Genomic DNA, 21,236 nt, shown 5'->3' with positions numbered 1-21,236 from the left:
ATATCTTACAGTGTAACAGTTGTTTTTACAGTATATTTCACAACATTTCACCTTCCTAACTAAAAAACATATCTGTGTCTGTGTGCTTTCTCACTAGCGAGAGTCTATGGTCAGGAGCTGTGCACCTTCAATGAACCAAACATAGGTCACTTCACCGGTACTCGCTGTAAACGTTTTGAACGTGAATGTAGGTTTAACAGTCACAGTTAACTCTTGTTGTGTCTCTTGCTCAGACAGACTCTCTTTTTCGTTTCTTCGCTTCTTCTGAAAGTATCCGCTTCGTTTTCCTTGGCTCTGTTGTGTAACGTAAAGAGGAACGCTCACGCACGCTGTGATGCGTCCCGGAAGAGAGGGTGAAGAAACAGCCAAAGTAGAAAAAATGCTGACGTTGTGGAAATGATAAAGGATCGTTCACCACATCTCCAGTCCATAAAACAGTGACGTTATTATGATGGATTTTTGTTAAGGACAAAGACACTTAAGCCCATTTTGCCGGTAGATGCGCTGCATGAATGTGAGAGAATAGGTGTGAAGAGGTGAATGGCAAAACTGTACTGACTAGAAAAGTGTTATATAAATACAGACCATTTACCACCGTGTTGTGACTGGACTCACCACTTTCACGAAAACTGATCATTGGTCTCTGGTTTCATTCACTTGATCAGCAGGTTTTATACTGGGTTTTATATCCACACACAGTATATACATACAGTATAATGAGATAATGAAACCACTCATGTGTTACAGTAGTAGAGTTGAACAAAAAACATGCACTCACATTCTAAAATGCTGGCAGACATCAGCTCCAGTTCCTCCTACAACCCTCAAAGGATGAGTGGATGGATGGATGTTATGCTTTTATTAAATCAGGATACTCACTAAGAGAATAACCTTCAGTTAGGCACTTTGGCAGAACATTTCGAATCAAGTAAAAAAGTGAACACTTCAGTCAACTGCTGCACATTTACTGGTGGCTCCCAACAACAGCCGTTGGAAAAGTATGCGATTTATGAGATGCAGCTTTTATTTTGTCCCAAAGTTATGAAACACACTTTTGTAGCTTCCAGCCAATGTTATCAGCGAGAGGAAGCCGATGCCTGCACACTTCAAACATTGGATCAAGCACCTGTTCCCCTGCGTCAGGATCTCAGGATCTGCTCGTCAAAACACTGGACAGCAGAATGTTCACCGGGGTTGGCACTGTTCAAACTACCTATTGTCAATGGCCATTTTTGTTTGTGTACACACTAGTCGGGGCATAAATCTAATTATTGCATGAGCAAGGAGGTTAGTGTTGTGACAACGCCACCTGTGGGTAAACCCGCAGGAAATTCTAAACTTCCATCTTTTAATCATCATTACTGGGACACACAGGTTCGACAATACCACAGGGGCAAGAGACGGTTTCAAGTTAAGAAAATACTTAAATTAATTCACAAAAGTTCCCACACACCAGTTACCTGGTTCTACGGTAAAGGGATGCTACACCTGCCCATTTCCGGTCTAGCAGAGTCAGACTGGAGATGATGCTACTGGACTCAACCGATCCATTTGTAGCCCAAACCGCCCCCATCTTGGCCACCGGGAGGAAGTGGACCCCATTGGCTGCAACTGAGCAAAGGCAACACTCAGACAGAGGGACATCGTGGGCCGAGTGCAGGAGGGGAGGAGTGGTCTTGGCCTCGGGGCCATCTGAGAGACGCAGGCTGGTGATCAAGGAGGTACGTCAGGAAGTGGGAGCGGGAAGGTGCGCACAAGCAGTGCATCATGGGAAGGAGTGGAGAAGAGGAAGATCTCCTGGAAAGAGCTTGGAGATGGAGGCATTCAAGGCGAGCTTTACCATCAGGGCTGCCTACGATATCCTGCCTTCTCCTGCAAACCTAAGCTAATAGTATGGCAAAGACCCCACATGCCCTCTATGTCCAAGTCCAGCAACACTGAAACACATATTGGTGGGATGCAAGACCGGCCTCACCCAAGGCCGCTACACCTGGTGGCACAACCAGGTGCTAAAGTGTCGAACAAGCTTGAACGCCTTTCCTCCCCCACCATTCTGTTGGCGATCAACACCATTCGTCCGGGAGGGCAAGGGGCAATCAAGCCTCACCACCATAAGACCAGACACTGGGCACGAGACTGGAAGCTGTTGGCAGACCCTTTGGACAGACACAAAGGGTCACAGGACAGACCCTTTGGATGGGACCATTTTTGTCTCTCTTGTAAGTCCAGCATCTCCAAAACAAATCCGCTAAGTATTGGATCTGGCGCCATCTGAGCCTGGAGTATTCATAAGTTAGAGGTAGATGGGTTATGGCCTTCATCAACAGCAGATGATTTGGGGTCAAAGTCTCCAGGTCATTTGGATCGTTTGAGATTCTGGTGATAGGGTGGCTATTTATAATCGTCTCAACCTCACAAAGCAGATTGTGCGGCCCCTCCTCGTTTGCCTCTTCACACTGGAGTTGAGCACTTTCCTTGTTGTCTTTATCTGCCACTCCCATATTCCTCCGAAATGGGATGTGGACGGTGGGTTGAACATCCATGTGATGCCTTTACTCTGTGTCTTGAATCTTTGCATTATTCAAAGCCTGTATTGTCTCCTGCAGCTCACGCTCCGTGCCCACAAAGTTTGTTCCATTGTCGGAGCTCATCAGCCAGACCTGACCTCTCCTAGCAATGAACCTGCGCAGTGCGTGAATTGCAGGAGTCGGTTTCCAAAGAACTTGCTTCCTCGATGTGCAGGTGAAATCCACACCATACCTTTTGATCATGGTCACCTCTTTTTATCTCAAAAGGACCAAAATGATCCACGCGGACACTTGTAAATGGTGGCTCATCAGGTACAAGTCCGTCACTGGGAAGTAGTGATGGGTCGGTCGCAACCGAGAGCCGGATTAGAGCCGGCTCTTTGAAGTGAACAACGGGAGAAATTATTTTTTTAAATTGTCTTTTAAATGCAAGACCGCAGAACAAGGTCTGGTCGCAAGTTGGTGGATGCGATCTCAAGTCCATCCTTCAGAGATGTAAGCTAGATGCTGGACTTTCCCTCCCTAATTTTCAAATGTATTATTAGGCTTCACATATACATACAATCTCATTCTGGACAGGATCACCACACGCCCCCTGGTGTAAGTTTGAGGTAAAGTCTTTCAACACACGCTCTTTATTGGCTTATCTTACCTCTTCTGTTTCTAATACCCTCCCTGGCCTTCCAGATAACCCATTGGGGATTTCCACCCTTAAAATCTGGTACCAATTCAGAAAATATTTTCAGTTATTTAAACCTGCTCTAGCTGATCCCACTTTTTCAATATGGTTTCATAAAGGCCTGGACAATTTTAAAGCTCTCTATAAGAATGGTATTTTTCGTAGTTTCTCAGATTTAGCATTGGCGTTTGAACTCCCACCTTCTCATCTTTTCCGATATTTTCAAATTAGACATTGTGTCAAATCTCTGTTTCCAGCTTTTCCGTTTCTACCCCCCGCTCAACTATGGGACTAGCTCTTTTGCTCTGATTCCATTCAGAAGGGTTTAATTTCTAGAATTTATACTAACCTTCTATCTTACGACAGCTCGCCTATCACTAAAATCAAGGCTGCCTGATCTTTGGTGACAATTGGTGGGACACAGCTCTAAAAAAGCTCATCCTGTGCCCGTCTCTCACTCATACAGTTCAAGGTTGTGTACAGAGTTCATATTTCCAAGGCCCGTCTGTCACAAATTTATCATACTGTCAGTGACATTTGTGACAAATGTCATACCTCTCCCTCACATTTTTTCAAACTTTCAGTCGAGATGGAGAAGGTTACTACGTCCAGAGGGTAGTCAGTCAGAAATTCCACAAGCCAACAAGCCAGCAGCCGTTCATGTAGCATCATCCGTCTGTCTCGATGGAGTTTCATACAAGGCAGATATGGTAGTCTCTGCTGGGTCCTGCTCAGGTCTCCCTGAGTTTAGGCAGATCACACAGATTGTTGCAGTTCCTACAGAAATCATGTTTGTGTGCAGAGTCATGAGTGCACGGTACCATGAGCACCTTAGATCGTATGAACTTTACTACTCTGATGTAACCCCGCCCCTGTGTGTGGTTCCACTGTCAGAGCTCAACAATGTTTTCAGCAAATTGAATAGATAGGAAACTAATGGTGACTCTCAAACGTTATATTCTGTGCTGAACAATCCCTCTCCATAGTGGCAGTGCAACACGACATGCTTGTGAGAGTTATCTTCACTGAAGCCTGATACAGTTGACCTTTTGATTGGCTCCCTTAAAGGTGCTCTTCAAATAAACTATAACTTCAGCTTGCAGTTTAAAGATCCCAGCTTCAACAACGAGCTGTGCAATCGAACAGAGATATCAGAGCTGCCTGAGCGACACTTCTCATCCACTCTTTAACTAGGATCGGCTGATTAACAGAGTGGAAACAGCCGCTGATCAGAGGTCAACACCTGGAGGAGTATAGCGCTGAGAGAGAGACACACAAACACACCACAACCAACACGGCAGCACGAGGACCGTAACATGACTAAATCAGTGAACCTGGCTCGCAATCTTGTCCTTTCCTGCATGTCACAAGCGACTCCCGTCCACCTTTCTCTTAATTTGAAGGGAAGCTTAGAAATGACAATCCTCATATTAGTAGGGCTATCCATTTCTTCCATGTACTCCATGCTGTTAACTGTATTGCAGCAACTGGTGAGGATGTTTCATTCTTTCTAGCCAACTTTCCACTTTTTCCACAAAAATTCTTCAAGATAATGGCTTTTGGCTCGTACCACTGTTTCTCTTCCTCTTTCAAATAGTTTTTAACTGCATCATTTGCGTCACAGAACTACATAATACATGTCTGACATCATTCACTTCGATGCGCTGGCTCATTGTAAATGTTTGGAAAAGAATGGACACTCATTGATTCTTGCATGCGGTGAGAAATAAACCAACACAAAGCAGCAGAGGACGAAGTTGGACTGCGTTATTTCTAAATACTACGGGAGCGTTGTAACATAGCAACGAGCGTGTCAGCTAAGTCATTAACCATTTTCTATTTGTGATAAACCCGAATGGCAGTAGCTTTAAGTTTTAGACTGATAGCCATTACAGATAGTTTAAAAAGTTTAAAAGTTTAAAATAATACAGGGCAACATTTGTACATTAACACAAATCCATCGTAATCACTCCAACGATCACTCTATCGTTTCCATGACGTCAGCATTTTGTTGTTCTTTTCCTTGAATTTCAGACTGTTGGTAATACATTATCCTATAACCTGTAGTAACAATACATACAGGCCTCTAATTTTTAATCATTCTCATATGAGGGTTATTAGCTTGGATAGTTCTTTGACTGTATGCCAATATGTACCAAACTAATTTATCATGTACCACTTCTGTAGCAGAGGGTAGATAAATATAGCTGTGTGTCATCTACATAACAATGAAAGTGTATGTTGTGCTCTCTAATAATGTTCCCTAAAGGAAGCGGGTAAAAAGTAAAGGCCCAAGCACTGAGCCCTGTGAAACTCCACAATTAACTTTAGTTTGTAATGAGGCTTTATCATTTACATGAACAAACTGGAATCTATCAGTATGATTTAAACCAGCAGAGGGCAGCACGTGTGATCTCTGCAATAGAATATCAGTAGGTTCAGTGCCCTACTATAGTATTGGAACAGTGAGGCCAGTTCCTTTATTTTTATCATAAACTGTTTGTTCATGTGTTCATGGGACTGTGATACCTTCACTCCTGCCCTCTGGAGGTTCTTGGTGATGTCACCAACAGTTGTTTTAAAAGGGTCTTTCTTTACAGTTCTCACAATGTTTCCGTCATCTGCTGCTGATGATTTCCTTGGTATACCTGTTCGACATCAGTTACTTAGTACACCAGTAGTTTCTTTCTACTTCAGGACATTCCAAATGGCCACTGTTTGTGCAATGGCACTGATTGATCTCTCAAATTCACAATAGACAGCGCTCTGGTTTTCATGTTGATCCCACTTCTAAATGCAGTGAATAAACAATGCAATAGGACACACCTGGATAACACAACACACCTGTCAGTCAGTTTCCAATACTTTAGCTCACATGAAAAATGGGTGGGTTCAAACAAAAGGTGCCATCTTCAATGTTGTGTATCAGATCCAGTTGTCACCTTTTGCATTATTCTGGCAGCCACAGCTTCTGTGAGCTCACCTCGACCCTCGACCACTTTCTCTGTGGTGAAATGACGTGTTTTCAGTGATTCAGCTGATTTATACGATTATACGTCTGCGTCGCCGCCACAGCTACGGGTCTGAGAAAGGACACGCTCATGGGAAACTTCCCACAGCTACAGCGTGGAGGCGACGCAGAAGTGGCTTGTTCTAACTTTATTTTATGTGATAAAAATGACTGTGTGAGATAAGTTATACTCCTGGAAAACATGTAAAAATACTGTAGCTATGTAGTGGAGGAGGCTTGAGTGCAATTACATTTGAGGACTGTGGGAAAATCTAAAATAATGGCCTGTAACATCCACTTAATACCAGTTATATTGTTATTATTATTATTATTACCAGAAAACACTAAAAAGTTGATGTTTCAGTTCATGTTCACCTAATATCCAAAGCTTCCTTAGTACATTTTTTACAGATCAATGGTATACAGCAGAGGGCGCCAGAATGCTATACTCTCAAATACTATATATGCAGTGGTGCATACACAAAATGACATTTTTTCAATTATGATGTTAGCAAACATTTGATAATAACTTTATTCAAGTAGTAAAGTCAGAGTAAAAAAAAAATACACTCTCCAAGTAATTAGATTTGACAGATTATGCTGAACATAAATGCCAACAGTCAATCTCTTGGCTTATATTGTCACATTTTTCTAAAAAAGAATGATCAACCATGAGGCAGAGTAAATTATCTGACATCAGTACAATTAATGAATTTAATGTAAACGATACACAAACAGCTACAATGTTACCAAATGAAATATATAATATGGTTTATTACCTAATATAGGCTAATGATCAAGAATATGTGTCCCTTCATTTAGATGTTTTAATTGAATAAAGTTACAGTGCACCGGCTTAGTGTAGCTATGCAGCAGCACATCCAATAACAGTGTGTCCTCCTGTGGAAGATGACAATGGAAGTCCCTGCTGCTAGGAAGTATCTTGAAAATTCATCATGATGGAGTCAGTTCCTTCATGTGACAAACCTCCAGTGAGAACATACAACGTGCCTTCTTCCTGACTGTTCTCCTCTGCACTGATGGTGGGCTCGGGCCTCTGCTCCTCCAGCAGCACCCCTCTCAGTTCTACCTGTAACTCTGAGGAAGCTGCGCCCATCGATTCTTCTGCCAGCTTCTGCCCTTCAGTCTGGCCACCATCCTCATCCTCCTCCGTTTGCCTGGTTTGTCGTTCCCTCATCAACTGCTCGGTCAGTTCCACACTCTCATAGCGAATCAGCTGCAGACGCAGGAAGCCGTCTTCATGCTCCTTGTATCTGAGGAGAAACAGGTCACACTGTGAGTGCTCCAAAGCTTTATAGTCATAAAGTGGACAGTTGGATTCTCACATGTCTTGATGTCTTTTATTTGGAACTATCCTCTGCTCAATTCATTGGTGGTAAAGAGTCAAACCTTGCCTTGATGTCCACAGTGGATCATTTCAAGGAACAATGTTTGACTTTAACTTAATTTGTTTTCTGCTCTTCTTCCATGGACTTTTATTTTATGTTTTTCGTTTGGTAACAAATATTCTTCTCTCGTAACTGTTCACTTTTACAGTCTGTGCATAGTGAAGCATGGAGGATAGTGATTTTTGGATTGTATTGGACTTAACACTTTTAACTATTCAATATCCTCTCCAGTGATTAAGACCAGTATACATATACCAAGTCATGTTTGGCTAAAATTGAATAGCATTTGTTTAGTTTTGCTTAACTTGCTTAACTAAATAAAAAAGACTTCCCAGCCACATCAGGATTTTAAAGTGTAGTTGCATGAGGTGTTGGCACAGTCAGCGATGACTGAGGTAAGCAGACCCCCCTTTCACCATGAAGCAGCTTGTGGCGCAGATACACACCTGTCACAAACCACTCATGCTTATTATTATTATTATTATTATTATCAATAATAATAATAATATCTGGATATTTTTAGGGTAGATATATGGGGATATAAAGCTGCGCACAGGTTTTGTTCTGGACCCACAAAAATGTTTCTTTTGACATGTTTGTGCTTCTCAAAGGAGAGTGACAATACAATACTATAAAATAAAATAAAATATCTACAGTTATTACCTTTCATGTCAGAAAATGCCTTATTCATTCAATGATGAAATTGTCTATAAATATTGCCATTATTACACATAATACTACAAGATTGATTGATTGATTGATTGATTGATTGATGGAAGACATACCTGAACCTGGGGTGTCCAGATGGCCATTTGAATTGGTGTTTTTTTTGCAGGTGCACCGTTAGGTTGTTGCCTCTGGTGAAGCACTGACCACAGACATGGCATTTGTACCGAGCGACAAAGTTCCCCTGGTTTTCAAAGAGAAACATCACAGAACAATAAGTGATACCAACATTCCCCTCAAGAGTACAATTCCTCATTCAAACCCCCACCTCGTGCTCTCTTTTATGGTGAATTTTCATGGTGCTTTGGGTGCGAGAAGTGAAACCACAGCCGGGAATTTCGCAGTGGAATGCCGGCACACTGCTGTGGCTATCCAGGTGTTTGCGCAAATCAATGAGATTCTTACAGCTGCAAATACAAAAAGAAGTGCAAGTCCAATGCAAATGTGTCAACAATGGCATGTAAACGTGCATTGCTACAGCTTCGGCGCATACGATACCTGTACTCGCAGTATTCACAGCTGTACGGCTTCTCGTTGCTGTGACGAAACTTGATATGGTTGCGAATTGAAGAGGGTGAAGGACACGTCATGTCACAGAGAGGGCATTTGTAGTGACTCACTATAAAAAAGAAACATCATTAACCAGTGACGATGATTATCATAATGAAAGGAGGGAAGGAAAATCATAGCTTTTTTTTGTTGCTTCAATTTGGATTGGCACACTCATTTGAAAAATACATGGCAGTGTAGTAGAAAACAAAGGCTTCACTTTTATGATTACAACTGTCATACCCTCACATTTTCAGGTTATACTCAGGATACTTGTGCATGTTTATCTTAATAAAAGGGTTTTTTGTGTATCTTTAGCGCACACACTCTGATTTCATGACAACATAACTTTTCTTAGCTCACAGTAGCAAACCCTCACATTAGAAGCTCTATGCTTCTAATCAAGTTGAGAATTTTACATCAGGAGTTGTTAATGAACTGCTGCCTCCATCAGTAAATGTTATATTTGACTTTTTATTTTTTAATATTATTAACATTACATAGAAGCACTGCTCCACACCAATAGAGAGCAAACAACGCTATGTATTAAACTGTAGCTAAACTTAGTGATGATAAATGATAAAACTGATCAAGTGTTAAGGTTCAAACTGACCGTGGGTCCTCATATGGTCTCTCAGCAGCCGTTCTGTGGCAAAACGTTTGGAACAATGAGAACACTGGAACCTCTGACCTAAATCCAACACAAGCACAAAACACAACGTCAAAATACAAAACGTTGGATACATCATCCTGTCATATTTTGGACGTGGTTTATTTTATTTTCTTCTTCTTTTTTCCTCGTTTACCTTCCATGGCGCTCTGTCGTATGACGTGGTCAAACAACTTGGTGTTGTTGGCATACATTCCCCCACAGCCTGGACATGCCACTACCTTCTCCTGCGTGTGGCTGCGCAGATGCTCCCGCAGCTTAGGGCGCCCTTTGACGGTGGCTTCACAATCTGAGGAGTGACCAGTGCAGAACTCGTCTCAACAATGTCATATTAAACACAACCTCCTCCACCATAAATTACAGGGGATATGTTGACTCAGTATTGGTCCAATACTGGTCAAAATCACTTATCAAATATCAAAAAACAAAATCCTTATATATGACATAGATTCTTCAATGATATTGGACAAACAAGTGGTATCAATTAACCAAATGCTGTAAATTACCTTTCCATCCACAGCGTATTGGAAATTCACAGTCTCCTGTTGGTATCTCTATACACAGGCTATGCATCTCCACATGGCGGTAAAACCACTCAGGGTTTTCATATGGTGGTTGCTATGACAAATGTGAACAAAGGAAGAAATGGTTACATTTTATTTAGAAAATAGAAGGAGAAAAAAAAAATCCTAATTGTATCCTAATTATTAGTTTTTCCAGCACTGAATATGATTTGCAACCAAAGCTGCTCATTTTTAAAAACATACTTCTTAAGATAACAAGGCTAAGAATCGTGACTGTTTATATCATGGTTCTTAAACTCAAATGACCTGGGGGACAAGTCTGGTCAGTTGGGGCCCATCAAGTAAAACAAGAAGAAGAAAAAAGTCCAAGTTTTTGGGGGAAAAGCGACAGTAGGAGGTGGGCGATATGAGTTTAAATGACAATATTAGTGACGATATTTCACAGAATTTCAAAATAAAAGTGTTCGTTTTGATATGGAACAATATATAGGTTATAATAAAAACGTATTTATGATGCAAAGCGATAAAAAAAACATACAGGAATAACTCATAAGTTGATATTATGTGGTGGGCCAAATGAAATCCATCGGAGGGCCACATGTGTTTGAGACCTCTGGCTTAGATGGTGCCATTTGCTGCTGTAGTGTGTTTCACATAAGTACCTCACAATCCTCCCACAGGCAGACAAAATTGTCAGGGACTTCAGGGACGATGTTGTGGTTGTGGTAGCCAATGGAGCAGCTACCAAGCTCAGGCTGGGCATTGAGCAACTTCTGACCCAACTGCTTTAGCTTCGTGTGGTAACAGTGGAAGAACAGATGTCGTCGAATTTCCTCAGGACCCTCCACAGAGCAGAAACCACAGTCTCTCCACATGCAGTTTCTCTCTTGGAACAAAAAGAAAATATTCCTTTATTATTGGCTTGGTTGGCTTTATTGAACATTATTATTATTATTATTGTTATTATTATTATTGAACAACAACAACCAGACAAACCATTAGGAATGGGATGATACCACTTATCTGAGTCTGATATGATACTGATATTATTCCAGTATCGTAATTGTACACCATTTATGAACTATGATGGTCATCAAGACTATAAAAGCACTCTTTTTACCATGTCCCAACCAGAAAGTCCATCTACCGCCCCCCATATGGGTTATATGTGGACTGATGATATGGGTCCCACGTGGGCTTGGTTCGTGGTTTGCCGACTTCAGGGCCATGTCCACATTACTGCGACCCAAAGACACCACTCACCTTCTGCGTCTTCTTCTTCGTCGTTGTCCTCTGTCAGGTTAACTGCACCTAAGTGAGTCTCCGCATGCTTACAGAAGTTCTCCATCCTGTTGAAAGACTCCTGACATGAACTCCACTCACAGCCCAGTTTCAGTGTGTTCGTGTGTATCCGTTTGTTGGCTGGCATCTCTGTCAGTCCAAAGACAGACGTTGTTTCTGGTGTTGTCTCCCTGTTGTCTCCCTGTTGTCTCCCCGTCTGCTAGCATCTGCTAACAGTGTCTCTACAACAATGAGCAACTGAAACACATGCGACAAACACTAAACACAACACAACAACAACAACAACAACAACAACCTCTCTCTTAGACGGCGGATTCTACCGTTAATCCGCCGTTAAACGTAAATCAGGCTGTAAACAACACCAAGCCTGTGTGCAGCGATGTTCGTCTCCCCGGAAACAAGGGTATGGTACTTTAATAGTTCCGGTGTTATGCCGCGAATACTGCAGATCATTTCCAGGGCAAAGTACGACTTGAAAACGAAAGGTGCAAGTTAACGGATTTGACCGTTTTGACAACTTATATCCGACATCTGTATTTTATGAACGTTAAGCGTTATTAGAGCGAGGAAGTAACATTGTTCATAAGCTTCGTCAGCAAATTTCCGATTGCAAACTTTTTTCTGTTCTTGTTCTCGATCGGATTGCTTTTCGGGATAGTTTCTCAGATAGTCATGGACATTGAATTGGTGTCAAAGTTGATACGATAAAGCATGTTGATACCGCCCTTGGATCCCTCCCTCAATTTTATTTGACAGGCTATGTCATCTCTGTAATAGTGTAATGTAATCCTGGATGCAATATAAAATAAAAATAAAAGCAATAGATGTAGAATATCAAAATGAAAGTCCCCTGAAATTGCAGAATTGACCTGTATTCCATCTATATCCATACTATATTCAAAGAAAACTTCCTGTTTCCACAATGAAATTCAACTTCACATTACTAGTAGGGGGTGACTCTCACAGGCGGGGTACACACTGGACAGTTCGCCAGTCCATCGCAGGGCCAAACAACCATTCACACATAATTTAGAGTGACCAATTTACCTAATCCCCACATTGCATGTTTTTGGACTGTGGGAGGAAGCCGGAGAAAACGCACACATGGGAGAATATACAAACTCCATGCAGAAAGGCTCAGGGCTCAAACCGGTTGGAACCCACAAGAACCTGGGTCTTCTTGCTGCAAAGGCAAGAGCGCTAACCACTACACCAACTGTGTGGCCAGACAAAGTACTTTTTTATTTAATCTTCCAATAGACACATGGAAAAAACGGCAGCATTTGTTGAACTATCAGAACTGCACGTGATAAAGTATCCTCAAACCTACAGTAAACCGCAGATTTCATAAAACACCTTCTCTTACAGAAAGCTCATGTTGTGTTACAGTTTCTCTGAACACGGATACACATCAAATGTCCTCCAGGAAAGTTTCAATCAAACTGAGAGGTAGCTCTTTAAAAAGTACAAATATGATGGTTTCGGCACCAGGATCCTGCTGTACCCAGTGTGGACAAGGACCCAGGACAGGACATGGACCACAGACCATCAGTGTACAGAGTAAGACTCCTAAAGAAACCAGCTCCCATCATCTTGTGTTAACTCATGTGATAAGAAGATTGAGTCTAACTCTCTGTTGCCCCCTGCAGGTTTAAGAAATGAAGGTTTACACTATTTTTCCTGCTGTTGGATTGTTATTGTTCTATTCTATGCAGATGATACACTTTCCTACATAATCATCATACTTATTCTAGAACGATTCCAGTGAAAATGACTGTAGCTTTTCATTTCACAACAAACAACATCAACCAACAATGTTACAGAAAAACAAAACGTTTTCAGTTTTTACCAAAATTGTGTAGACATAGTAAAAACGTTTTAGTTTTTCTTCGGTTGATGAAAATAGGATCATTGATCACATCTCCAGTCCATAAAACAGTCATCAGGCATCACTTTCTGGCAAGTGGGAATGTACATTATATGAGATGTACTGGCACTTTAAGTGTATTCCAACAAGTAGAAATGACTGTGTGAGGTATAATCTGTCAAATATTAGCCTCATGAATGAAATCAAGTGATTATGAGGCAAAATAAAAACTTTATGTCACAAGGTAGGAGCTGCAGTCACTTGATGGCAAGTACAAATGAGCATTTCATGGGTTGTACTGGCAATTTAAAGTTATTCAAACAATGGATGAGGTATAATCTGCCAGATATTAGCCTCGTGAATGAAACCAAGTGATTTTAGTGCAGAAAAATGTTTAGGTTACAAGATCGGAGCTGCAATTACTTTTTGGCAAGTGCAACAAATCTTGTTATGGTTTGTCGTGGTCCTTTGAGTGTATGCCACAAAGTAAAAATGACTGGGTGAAGTGTAATCTGTTTGCTAAGTGGAAATGTACATTTTAATGGATGTACTGGCAATTTGAAGTTATTCAAACAACTAAAAAGGATTGGGTGATGTATAATCTGCTAGATATTAGCCCAATGAATGAAACCAACTGATTTTGAGGCAGAATAAAAACCTTAAAGTCACAAGGTCAGAGCTGCAATCACTTTTGGCAAGTGGTAATGTACATTTTATGAGTTGTACTAGCCCTTTAGGTGTATTCCAACAAGTAGAAATGACTGGATGAGGTATAATCTGTCAGATATCTTCTTATTTCTGCTAGTTCATGATAAAATCTTCGCATATAAACTTAAAATATACATACTTATTCACACAAAATTTGCCGATATTTGGAACAATAACAAGAAAGAAACAAATCACACGAAACTCAATTTTTAAAATACAGTTTAACAAAAATAACTGATTATTTTATAAATATAAATGTTTTATTGCAAGCATAACCAACTAGTTAATAAAAAAATAAAAGAAAGCGATAACATTTAGTTCTTAATGACATCAATTTAAAAAAAAATTGCATTAATGTTAAATGGAATACAAAATTAAATGTTTAAATGGAAGCTACTTTGAATAATTAAAAGGATGCAATACATTTCTGTACTATACACATACAGTAATATGTACTTTCACAAGTGATCAGAAGGAGAGAATTGTCAATGGTTAACACACAGGATATGACATTAACATTATGCCACCATCTTGTTCTCAGTAGGCTGACTCTGACCTAAAGGCTGCATAGATAACCTCTACAAAGCACTACATTGCAATGACTTGTTCAAATGTATTTATGCTTAAGAAATACCCCAATCATGTTAAGGATTTCTTTGATCACATTCCAATAGGGAAGCAATCGTTTTCTTTAACTAGGTAAAAGAGATGACATCTAAACTGTAGGTGTGTGGTACTAGCAGGAAAGGCAGTGTTTGAGCAGTTATTATTTACTATTATTCAAAAGCAAACTTGTAGTGATACAATTCTGTAAGCATAGTTGCACAAAGTGGTGAACATAACAAAATAAGGCGAACTGAAAGCTGATTAGCCATGTTAAATCATTCATAAATCTATTGCACGAAACAGCCAATACATGGGCTCTCCTCACCTTTAGTAATTTATTGCTATACACTTTGAAACCAATACATTCAGATTCAGTTGATGTTCTAATTTTAAAAGCAATTGTTCAAATTGAGTGTTGTAAATAATTCAAATTCAGTTCCTAATGGCACACATAAGATCCCTTTATCTTATGTTGAAGAGATCAGACAATTAATATTTGTTTGGCCTTCTACAAAAAGATTTGTTATTTAGCCACTGATTGAGACAGTAGTTCACATCTAAAACAGAAACAATAACTTAGAACACTTTTCGCTATTTAATTTGCTGACGGTCTTTAATTTGTTATCACTATGATTTTGTTCATGTTTTGATAGCATTGTCAAACAATGGTGTGCAATTGTACAGGGGTGAGAATATGGTATTTTACATGAAATCTTTCACATCACAGAGAAACATTTTAAATATTGTCCAGTGATTTACACATTCACTCGTATTTATGTTAAAAGGTTTTCATAGCTTCGAATCTCCGTAAATGTGAGAGTTCATGGACTTAGAAGACCAACAGCCAAAGGAAGTGACATCACCAGGGACAAAAGCCATGGTGCAGATTTAAGAGTGATTGCAGAGCATATAGGCAGGATTCCTGCAACACAGAAGGTTAGGATTTTAGATATTTTTGGTGCCACTGTTCGAAGATAAGAGTCACAGAACAAGACATTTCTACCCACTGTGGTGCACAGCCATGCTGTTCTCTTTCCAGCTGTTGCCTTGGTAAACTCTGCAGGTGTAGGTGTAAGGCTTCTCATCAGCCAGCGGGGCCCAGGTGAGACGGCACAGATTGGGAGTGACCAGGCTCACATTGCTTCTCCTGCGGTCTTCAGTGGACACGTAGATGACAGCATTGGGGTAGGTGCTGCCCACCAGCCGGCTGTCCTGCCGATACTCACAGTAGGGACCTGGGACCTGGTAGGTGGGTGGAAACTCACAGTCGACCCTGACATTTCTCTCCAGGTAAGTTAGACATGGAAACATCTGGGGCCCACGTGGTGTGAACAGAAACGAGGACACAGAGTTCACTGGGAGAGATGCAAAGACAGAGTCAATCACTGTTACACTGTTAGTGTTACATAAAATAACATTTACACTCCCAATACAGAAAAGTATATCTTGTCATTTTACTGTATGTTTAAGAATTGGCATCTCATTCCCACAGGCTGCAGACCACAGAAGATCTTGTTTTCCTCATTGCCTATTTGTATGTTGAATATCTGACATAGAAGTGAGTGGGGAAGTGATTAGTAAGCATGTGATTGATACATATTAATTAAATACTTTATTAATACTTTATTAATTCCCTTAGGGAAATTATTTCTCTGCATTTGACCCATCCTAGAATTAGGAGCAGTGGGCTGCCACACTGAGTAGCGCCCGGGGAGCAATGGGGGTTGGGTACCTGCTCAGGGGTACCACAGCCCTTTTTGACCTGGTGGGGACTTGAACCGGGTCAAAAATGATGTGTGGTCAGCCAAAATGACAAACCCAAAGGTCATTGAAAATGGGATAATTTTTCCCTGGGACTCATCTGAAAGACCATCCTTGGGTCCCGGGACGCATTACATTGAAAACCTAGCAACATCACATGCAGGGTAATCCAGAAGAGTGCAGACCAGATGAAGATCCTGCTGTCCCACATAGAGAGTTTGGACAACGGGACAGAGTTGCGGAGCCGGGTGATGAATCAAAGAAGCTAGGCTAGGCTAGCCTTACCTTAATTGCATGCTGACGACACACTGACGCTTGTACGTATGTATTACATTTGGACTTGACCACGTAACCAACTACACCTGTTAGAGAAAATCTGGACTTCTCAAGATTATAACTGATCCAGAGCCAGCATAGGCCGTAAGCGGTCGCCCAGGGCATCATCTGCTGGGGTCAGCAGGACTATCCGACATTATTATACATATTGAAATTCTGAATGAAACACAGGCTTTCTTTGTCTGAGGAGTCACTTGGAAAACCACTGTGGTGTGTGTTGGACACGGGAGGAGACAAATACCCTCTCGCAGAGGCCACCAGAATGCATAGGGCCGGCCCTAACCCCTGTCATACTGCAACCATTTCTTGACCAAAAGTAACAGTGATATACAAGTATAATAATAACACAGTGAAACAAATGTACACATACTGTGAGTCTGATGCGTTATCATTATCCTGCCAAAGAGGAGACAGACCGTGGTGAACAGGTGCAGCTCCATGCCGACGTTTGCCCAATCGATCAGATCTACAGCAACACCACGTTATGACCTGGCAGAGCAGAACATGGGACGTGATGGAATTCCCATTACAATTAAAACAAAGAGAGAAGATGCATATTGACCCAAAGTTAACAATCTATTGTACAGGCGAAACCTTACTAATACAAAATGTTCAAAGAATTTTAGCTCATGGTTCTCCTAAGGTTGGTTAGAACCAAACCAAAAACTGAGGGTTATGCAGAAGCCTAACGTTCCCTAAACGTTGAGGGAACCGCAAACAGAAACTTTCTCCTGTGGTTGCACAGTGGTGACACAACGTTCCCATTTGGTTGTATTTTAGTATTGTTGTTTACAACGAGAACGTTCTGAGAACATTATTTAGAGGTTTAAAATGTTTGTATTTCAACCTTCATAAAACATGTTTAGATACATTATAAAAGGTTAGCAGTTGCTAAATTCACAGACAATTGTACATATGAGCACAGAGGAATATATTTATACCCCACTTTCCAGTAAATAAGTAATAGTAAAGTAGTAAATATGGTGAAAGCAGTTCAGTTCATGAAATGGGTTCCATTTGTGAAATGGTAATTACAAACCTGTCAACGTCTGGACGAAATTTAAGGGAATACTTCACCGATTTGCATTTAACTTCGTAATACTAGAATAGGGGTAGTATTTTTGAAAAACTTGTGCTTCCTAACCTCAGTTTCCCGAGTCAACCAGGAACACTTGGTCTGCCCCACTCGTAGGGGGATGGGACCTCATTCCCAGAACGCAAACAGTGTATGTTCATAATAATCAAATGAAGGGGAAATCTAGCAATCACTTTATATAATATAATATAACAATAATATTATAACAATATAACATAGCAAACTTGTGTTTCTTGTTCAACATTTTTAGGCCACCTGACAGAGACTGACGGAGTGGAGCCTTCCAAACAGCCACATTTTACTTGCACACAAGAGCCATTATTCAGTTTTTTATTACATTATTTTTATTTCAATATTTTTTTACATGTGAACTTTTTTTATTTATAATTTTTTTGTTTGTTTTACTTGTTTTCTATTTCTATTAGATTATTTTATACCACCTAAAACTAAAAATGTTATTTATTTGGCAAATAAGTACCCAAAGTACCCAAAGTCAGAAATGAATCAAGCATAACATTCAAATAATGTTTCTGGTTAGTAAATAACTATAATATGATATTTTAATCAAGAAATAATTATTTGCTTTACTATTTTTTGTAAATTGGCAACATAATTATATTTGGCATTAAAAATGTAATTTTGTTAAAGCGCTTCTACATACTGATGTATTAACCATTACAGAAACAAAAGACATTACATTGGACGGTGGCCTTTTGTAAAAGCTTGATTTTGTATATATTTTCTATTTTTTTATTTTTTACCCGTTCATCCATTCATCTAAGACATCTAAGTATGAGACAGTTGAAAATAATGCAATTTGTATAATATGTACCAAATGCTGTCATGCAACCAAAGTAAAATTCTACAAAGGTTGAATGAATGCTGTGACTAAAGTAACATTGAGGGAACGTTCTGGGAACCAAAAGCAACGATAAGGAGAACGATAGGAAACAATTCTATGACAACCATAGGGCAACCTCGGCCAAACCTTCAGGGAACGTTCCTGCAACTAACACATGACATTCCCAGAACGCTGTGGGAACCAGTAATTGTTAGATGGCAACAAATTTAAATATGCAATATTTATATATATCAAGCCTGTTGTGTTTGACGTTCTCCTCGCAGACAGGACGACGCCCATGCAGTCGCTCTGCACTGCAGCAAACTGACAAACTCTCTTCACTGCATAGCTGCACGTTGTGTCCTTACGAAGGAGAAACATCCCGCCGGAAAGCCACATATTTAAAACACATGCAGCTTGCCCGGAATGAACATGCTATAATACTGAATAGTGTTTAGGTTTGACATTATGTTTGACATATTTGAAAGTCTGCAGTAAACGTGTAGCTCTTACCTGGCCTGTTCGCTCCTTGTCTGGAGTCCGGACTGTTAACGTTACTCAGCACTGCTTCCACCTTCAAGCGCACTACGGCTGCATTCACGGGTCGGAATGAGACAATAATACTACGTCTGCAGTACCGGAGACCAATGGCATGTGTCTGCAGCAACGGAGGTCGCTATCGTGGACGAACTGAACTGAATCAGTCACGAAAACGAATCGTTCATTTCACAATTCAGCTGAGCCGAGCTCTGATGAGGCACTGCGGTCAAGCCAGCCGTCACTCCTGCCAAAGCTGGGGAACAATCGTCCGTGTAAGGTGGGGAAGAAGAGGGGGGGTATTCTACCCTTTAGATGTGCTGATGACATTTAATAATCTTCTAAATACACGGGAAAACAAGTAAACATCTCAAACTTCTCATTTTTCTAATTATACTGATTTTTCTAAATCAATATAATCACAGCAGCCCCTTAAAAAGTGTCGCACTCAACATTCCACACTCGAGACAATAAAGCACATTTATATGTCAAGTACAAATTTTAGGACACAATATATAATATACAAATATAGCATTTGGCATATTAATTCAACTGAAGAAGAATTGAGAATTCAATCAATTTTATTAGTATAGCGCCAAATCATACATAACATACATGATCTCAAGTACACTGTACATAGACAACATCAAGGAGAGCAGAGAAACCCAACAGTTCACACAATGAGCAAACACTAGGCATCAGTGGAGAGAAGAAGAAATCTCTGACAGAACCAGACTCAGAGGTGGGGGACAGAAAGGGGGGACAGAAAGGACAAGAGGGAGATGAGGTAGAGACAGAAGAGAGAGCGAGACCAGGAGCAGATACACAACAACTGTATCAGGTTACAAGTTTATACAGGACAGTTCTGAGTCAGTGATGACATGTTTAAAGAAATACAATGTCATTTATATAAGCAGCAGCAGAAACTGTTTATAAAAATGATACTGATATCGACTTTTAATTATAGCATAATAATAATAATGGTGATGATATATATGATAATAATAGACTCCAAAACTGGATCTGGATCCTGCAACCTGCAAGATGAGGACACACAGAGAGAGAGAGGGGGAGAGAGAGAGAGAGAGAGAGAGAGAGGAAAGGAAGGAAAGACATAAACTAGGGAGAGAAAGAACAAGGTTAATGACATATAAAAAGTCTAAATGCTACATAAAAATGTAAATATAAATGTCAAATCTAAATCTTTTGGGTGAAACTAAATATTTAGCTAATATGCAAATTCTGCCAGTAAACGGAAGTACCAAAATCAAATTTCGAGGAGGCTTTATGTTGCAGCACTTGATGGAATTGTCCTGGACAATCTTCTTCTTAGAGGTTGTTTCCAGCTGCATCACCTCATGTTGAGTATTGACCTCTTCGCTTTGTCCACTAGTGCTGATGGGAGCTGCTCTCCTTATGTGTCTTACACTGATGGTCTGTGTTCCACATCCTGTCCTGTGTCTTTGTCCACACTGGGGACAGCAGGAGTCTCCTGGTGCACCACGGCTTGTGAAGACTGGATCCTTCAGGATGTCCTGACAGATGACAGCAAACTTGTGTCTGTGAGGACATTTCTTTATCACCAACATGTCAGTGACAGGTGGACATGTGTGTGGCTGAGACTGACAGTGAATGAAAATCCTCATTTGTTGACTGAAGCAAATGTTGAGCTCAGTGGTTCTGATCGACTGATGATGCCACACCATAGCTCTTGCAATCACCTGCCTGCCTTCTTAAACTACTCTTAATCTGAATTTGACTAGTTTGTATTTCGTACCTTTAATTCACGTCACTTTTATCCAGATCTGGCTGCTCTGGACTCAGTCATCTGGCCCACCTTTTTGGATCTCCTGCCTTCTCTGGTCTCCTCCTCTAACCCTAACCTTAAATAAACACACTTTACTTTGACTCCAATGTTGTCACCTTGTCTGTGTCCACATCTGGGTTCACAACTCTGCAGCCACGTAACATTACTTCCATGTCAGTGACAGGTGGACATGTGTGTGGCTGAGACGGCAAATGTTGGGCTCAGTGACGACTGGTGACATGAGACAAACTTGTTCTCTAATCCTGAGACACTTTTCTTA

At 40.6% G+C, this 21,236-nt stretch overlaps 2 protein-coding genes across 3 annotated transcripts; both read right to left on the bottom strand.

Annotated features, from left to right (window-relative positions):
- Positions 1-6,720: 6,720 nt before the first annotated feature.
- Positions 6,721-11,814, bottom strand: LOC122771692 (histone H4 transcription factor). 2 transcript variants are annotated; one of them, XM_044029403.1, is made up of 10 exons: positions 11,718-11,814; positions 11,359-11,634; positions 10,758-10,981; positions 10,078-10,189; positions 9,708-9,860; positions 9,515-9,592; positions 8,851-8,971; positions 8,621-8,759; positions 8,412-8,536; positions 6,721-7,491 (listed from the first exon to the last, which is right to left on the bottom strand). In XM_044029403.1, exons 2-10 carry the CDS (start codon positions 11,522-11,524, stop codon positions 7,149-7,151), a joined length of 1,461 nt encoding a protein of 486 aa, XP_043885338.1. In that variant the 5' UTR covers positions 11,525-11,634; positions 11,718-11,814; the 3' UTR covers positions 6,721-7,148. The 2 variants fall into 2 exon arrangements, with proteins under 2 accessions (XP_043885338.1, XP_043885337.1); XM_044029402.1 differs by having other exon boundaries at positions 11,359-11,814.
- A 2,367-nt stretch (positions 11,815-14,181) lies between these two features.
- si:ch211-215c18.3 lies at positions 14,182-19,382 on the bottom strand. Its single transcript, XM_044027577.1, has 4 exons — positions 19,126-19,382; positions 17,046-17,164; positions 15,586-15,933; positions 14,182-15,500 (listed from the first exon to the last, which is right to left on the bottom strand). The coding sequence occupies exons 2-4, from the start codon at positions 17,113-17,115 to the stop codon at positions 15,400-15,402; spliced, it is 519 nt and encodes a 172-aa protein (XP_043883512.1). The 5' UTR covers positions 17,116-17,164; positions 19,126-19,382; the 3' UTR covers positions 14,182-15,399.
- Between the last annotated feature and the right edge of the window lie 1,854 nt (positions 19,383-21,236).

The sequence above is a fragment of the Solea senegalensis genome, linkage group LG6, assembly GCF_019176455.1.
Source record: "Solea senegalensis isolate Sse05_10M linkage group LG6, IFAPA_SoseM_1, whole genome shotgun sequence".
Lineage (NCBI taxonomy): Eukaryota > Metazoa > Chordata > Actinopteri > Pleuronectiformes > Soleidae > Solea > Solea senegalensis.
The sequence above is the reverse complement of the archived record's forward strand: the minus strand, read 5'-3'. Positions and strand labels throughout refer to the sequence as shown.

Coding starts and splice junctions, on each gene's coding strand:
- LOC122771692 (XM_044029402.1), bottom strand. CDS start 11,524: ATGCCAGCCAACAAACGGATACACACGAACACACTGAAACTGGGCTGT. Junction 8,760..8,850: donor TGTGAATACTGCGAGTACAG/GTATCGTATGCG, acceptor TTGTATTTGCAG/CTGTAAGAATCTCATTGATT. Junction 8,537..8,620: donor ACCATAAAAGAGAGCACGAG/GTGGGGGTTTGA, acceptor TTTGAAAACCAG/GGGAACTTTGTCGCTCGGTA.
- si:ch211-215c18.3 (XM_044027577.1), bottom strand. CDS start 17,115: ATGGAGCTGCACCTGTTCACCACGGTCTGTCTCCTCTTTGGCAGGATA. Junction 15,934..17,045: donor GATAACGCATCAGACTCACA/GTATGTGTACAT, acceptor CATCTCTCCCAG/TGAACTCTGTGTCCTCGTTT. Junction 15,501..15,585: donor CAGCATGGCTGTGCACCACA/GTGGGTAGAAAT, acceptor TCTGTGTTGCAG/GAATCCTGCCTATATGCTCT.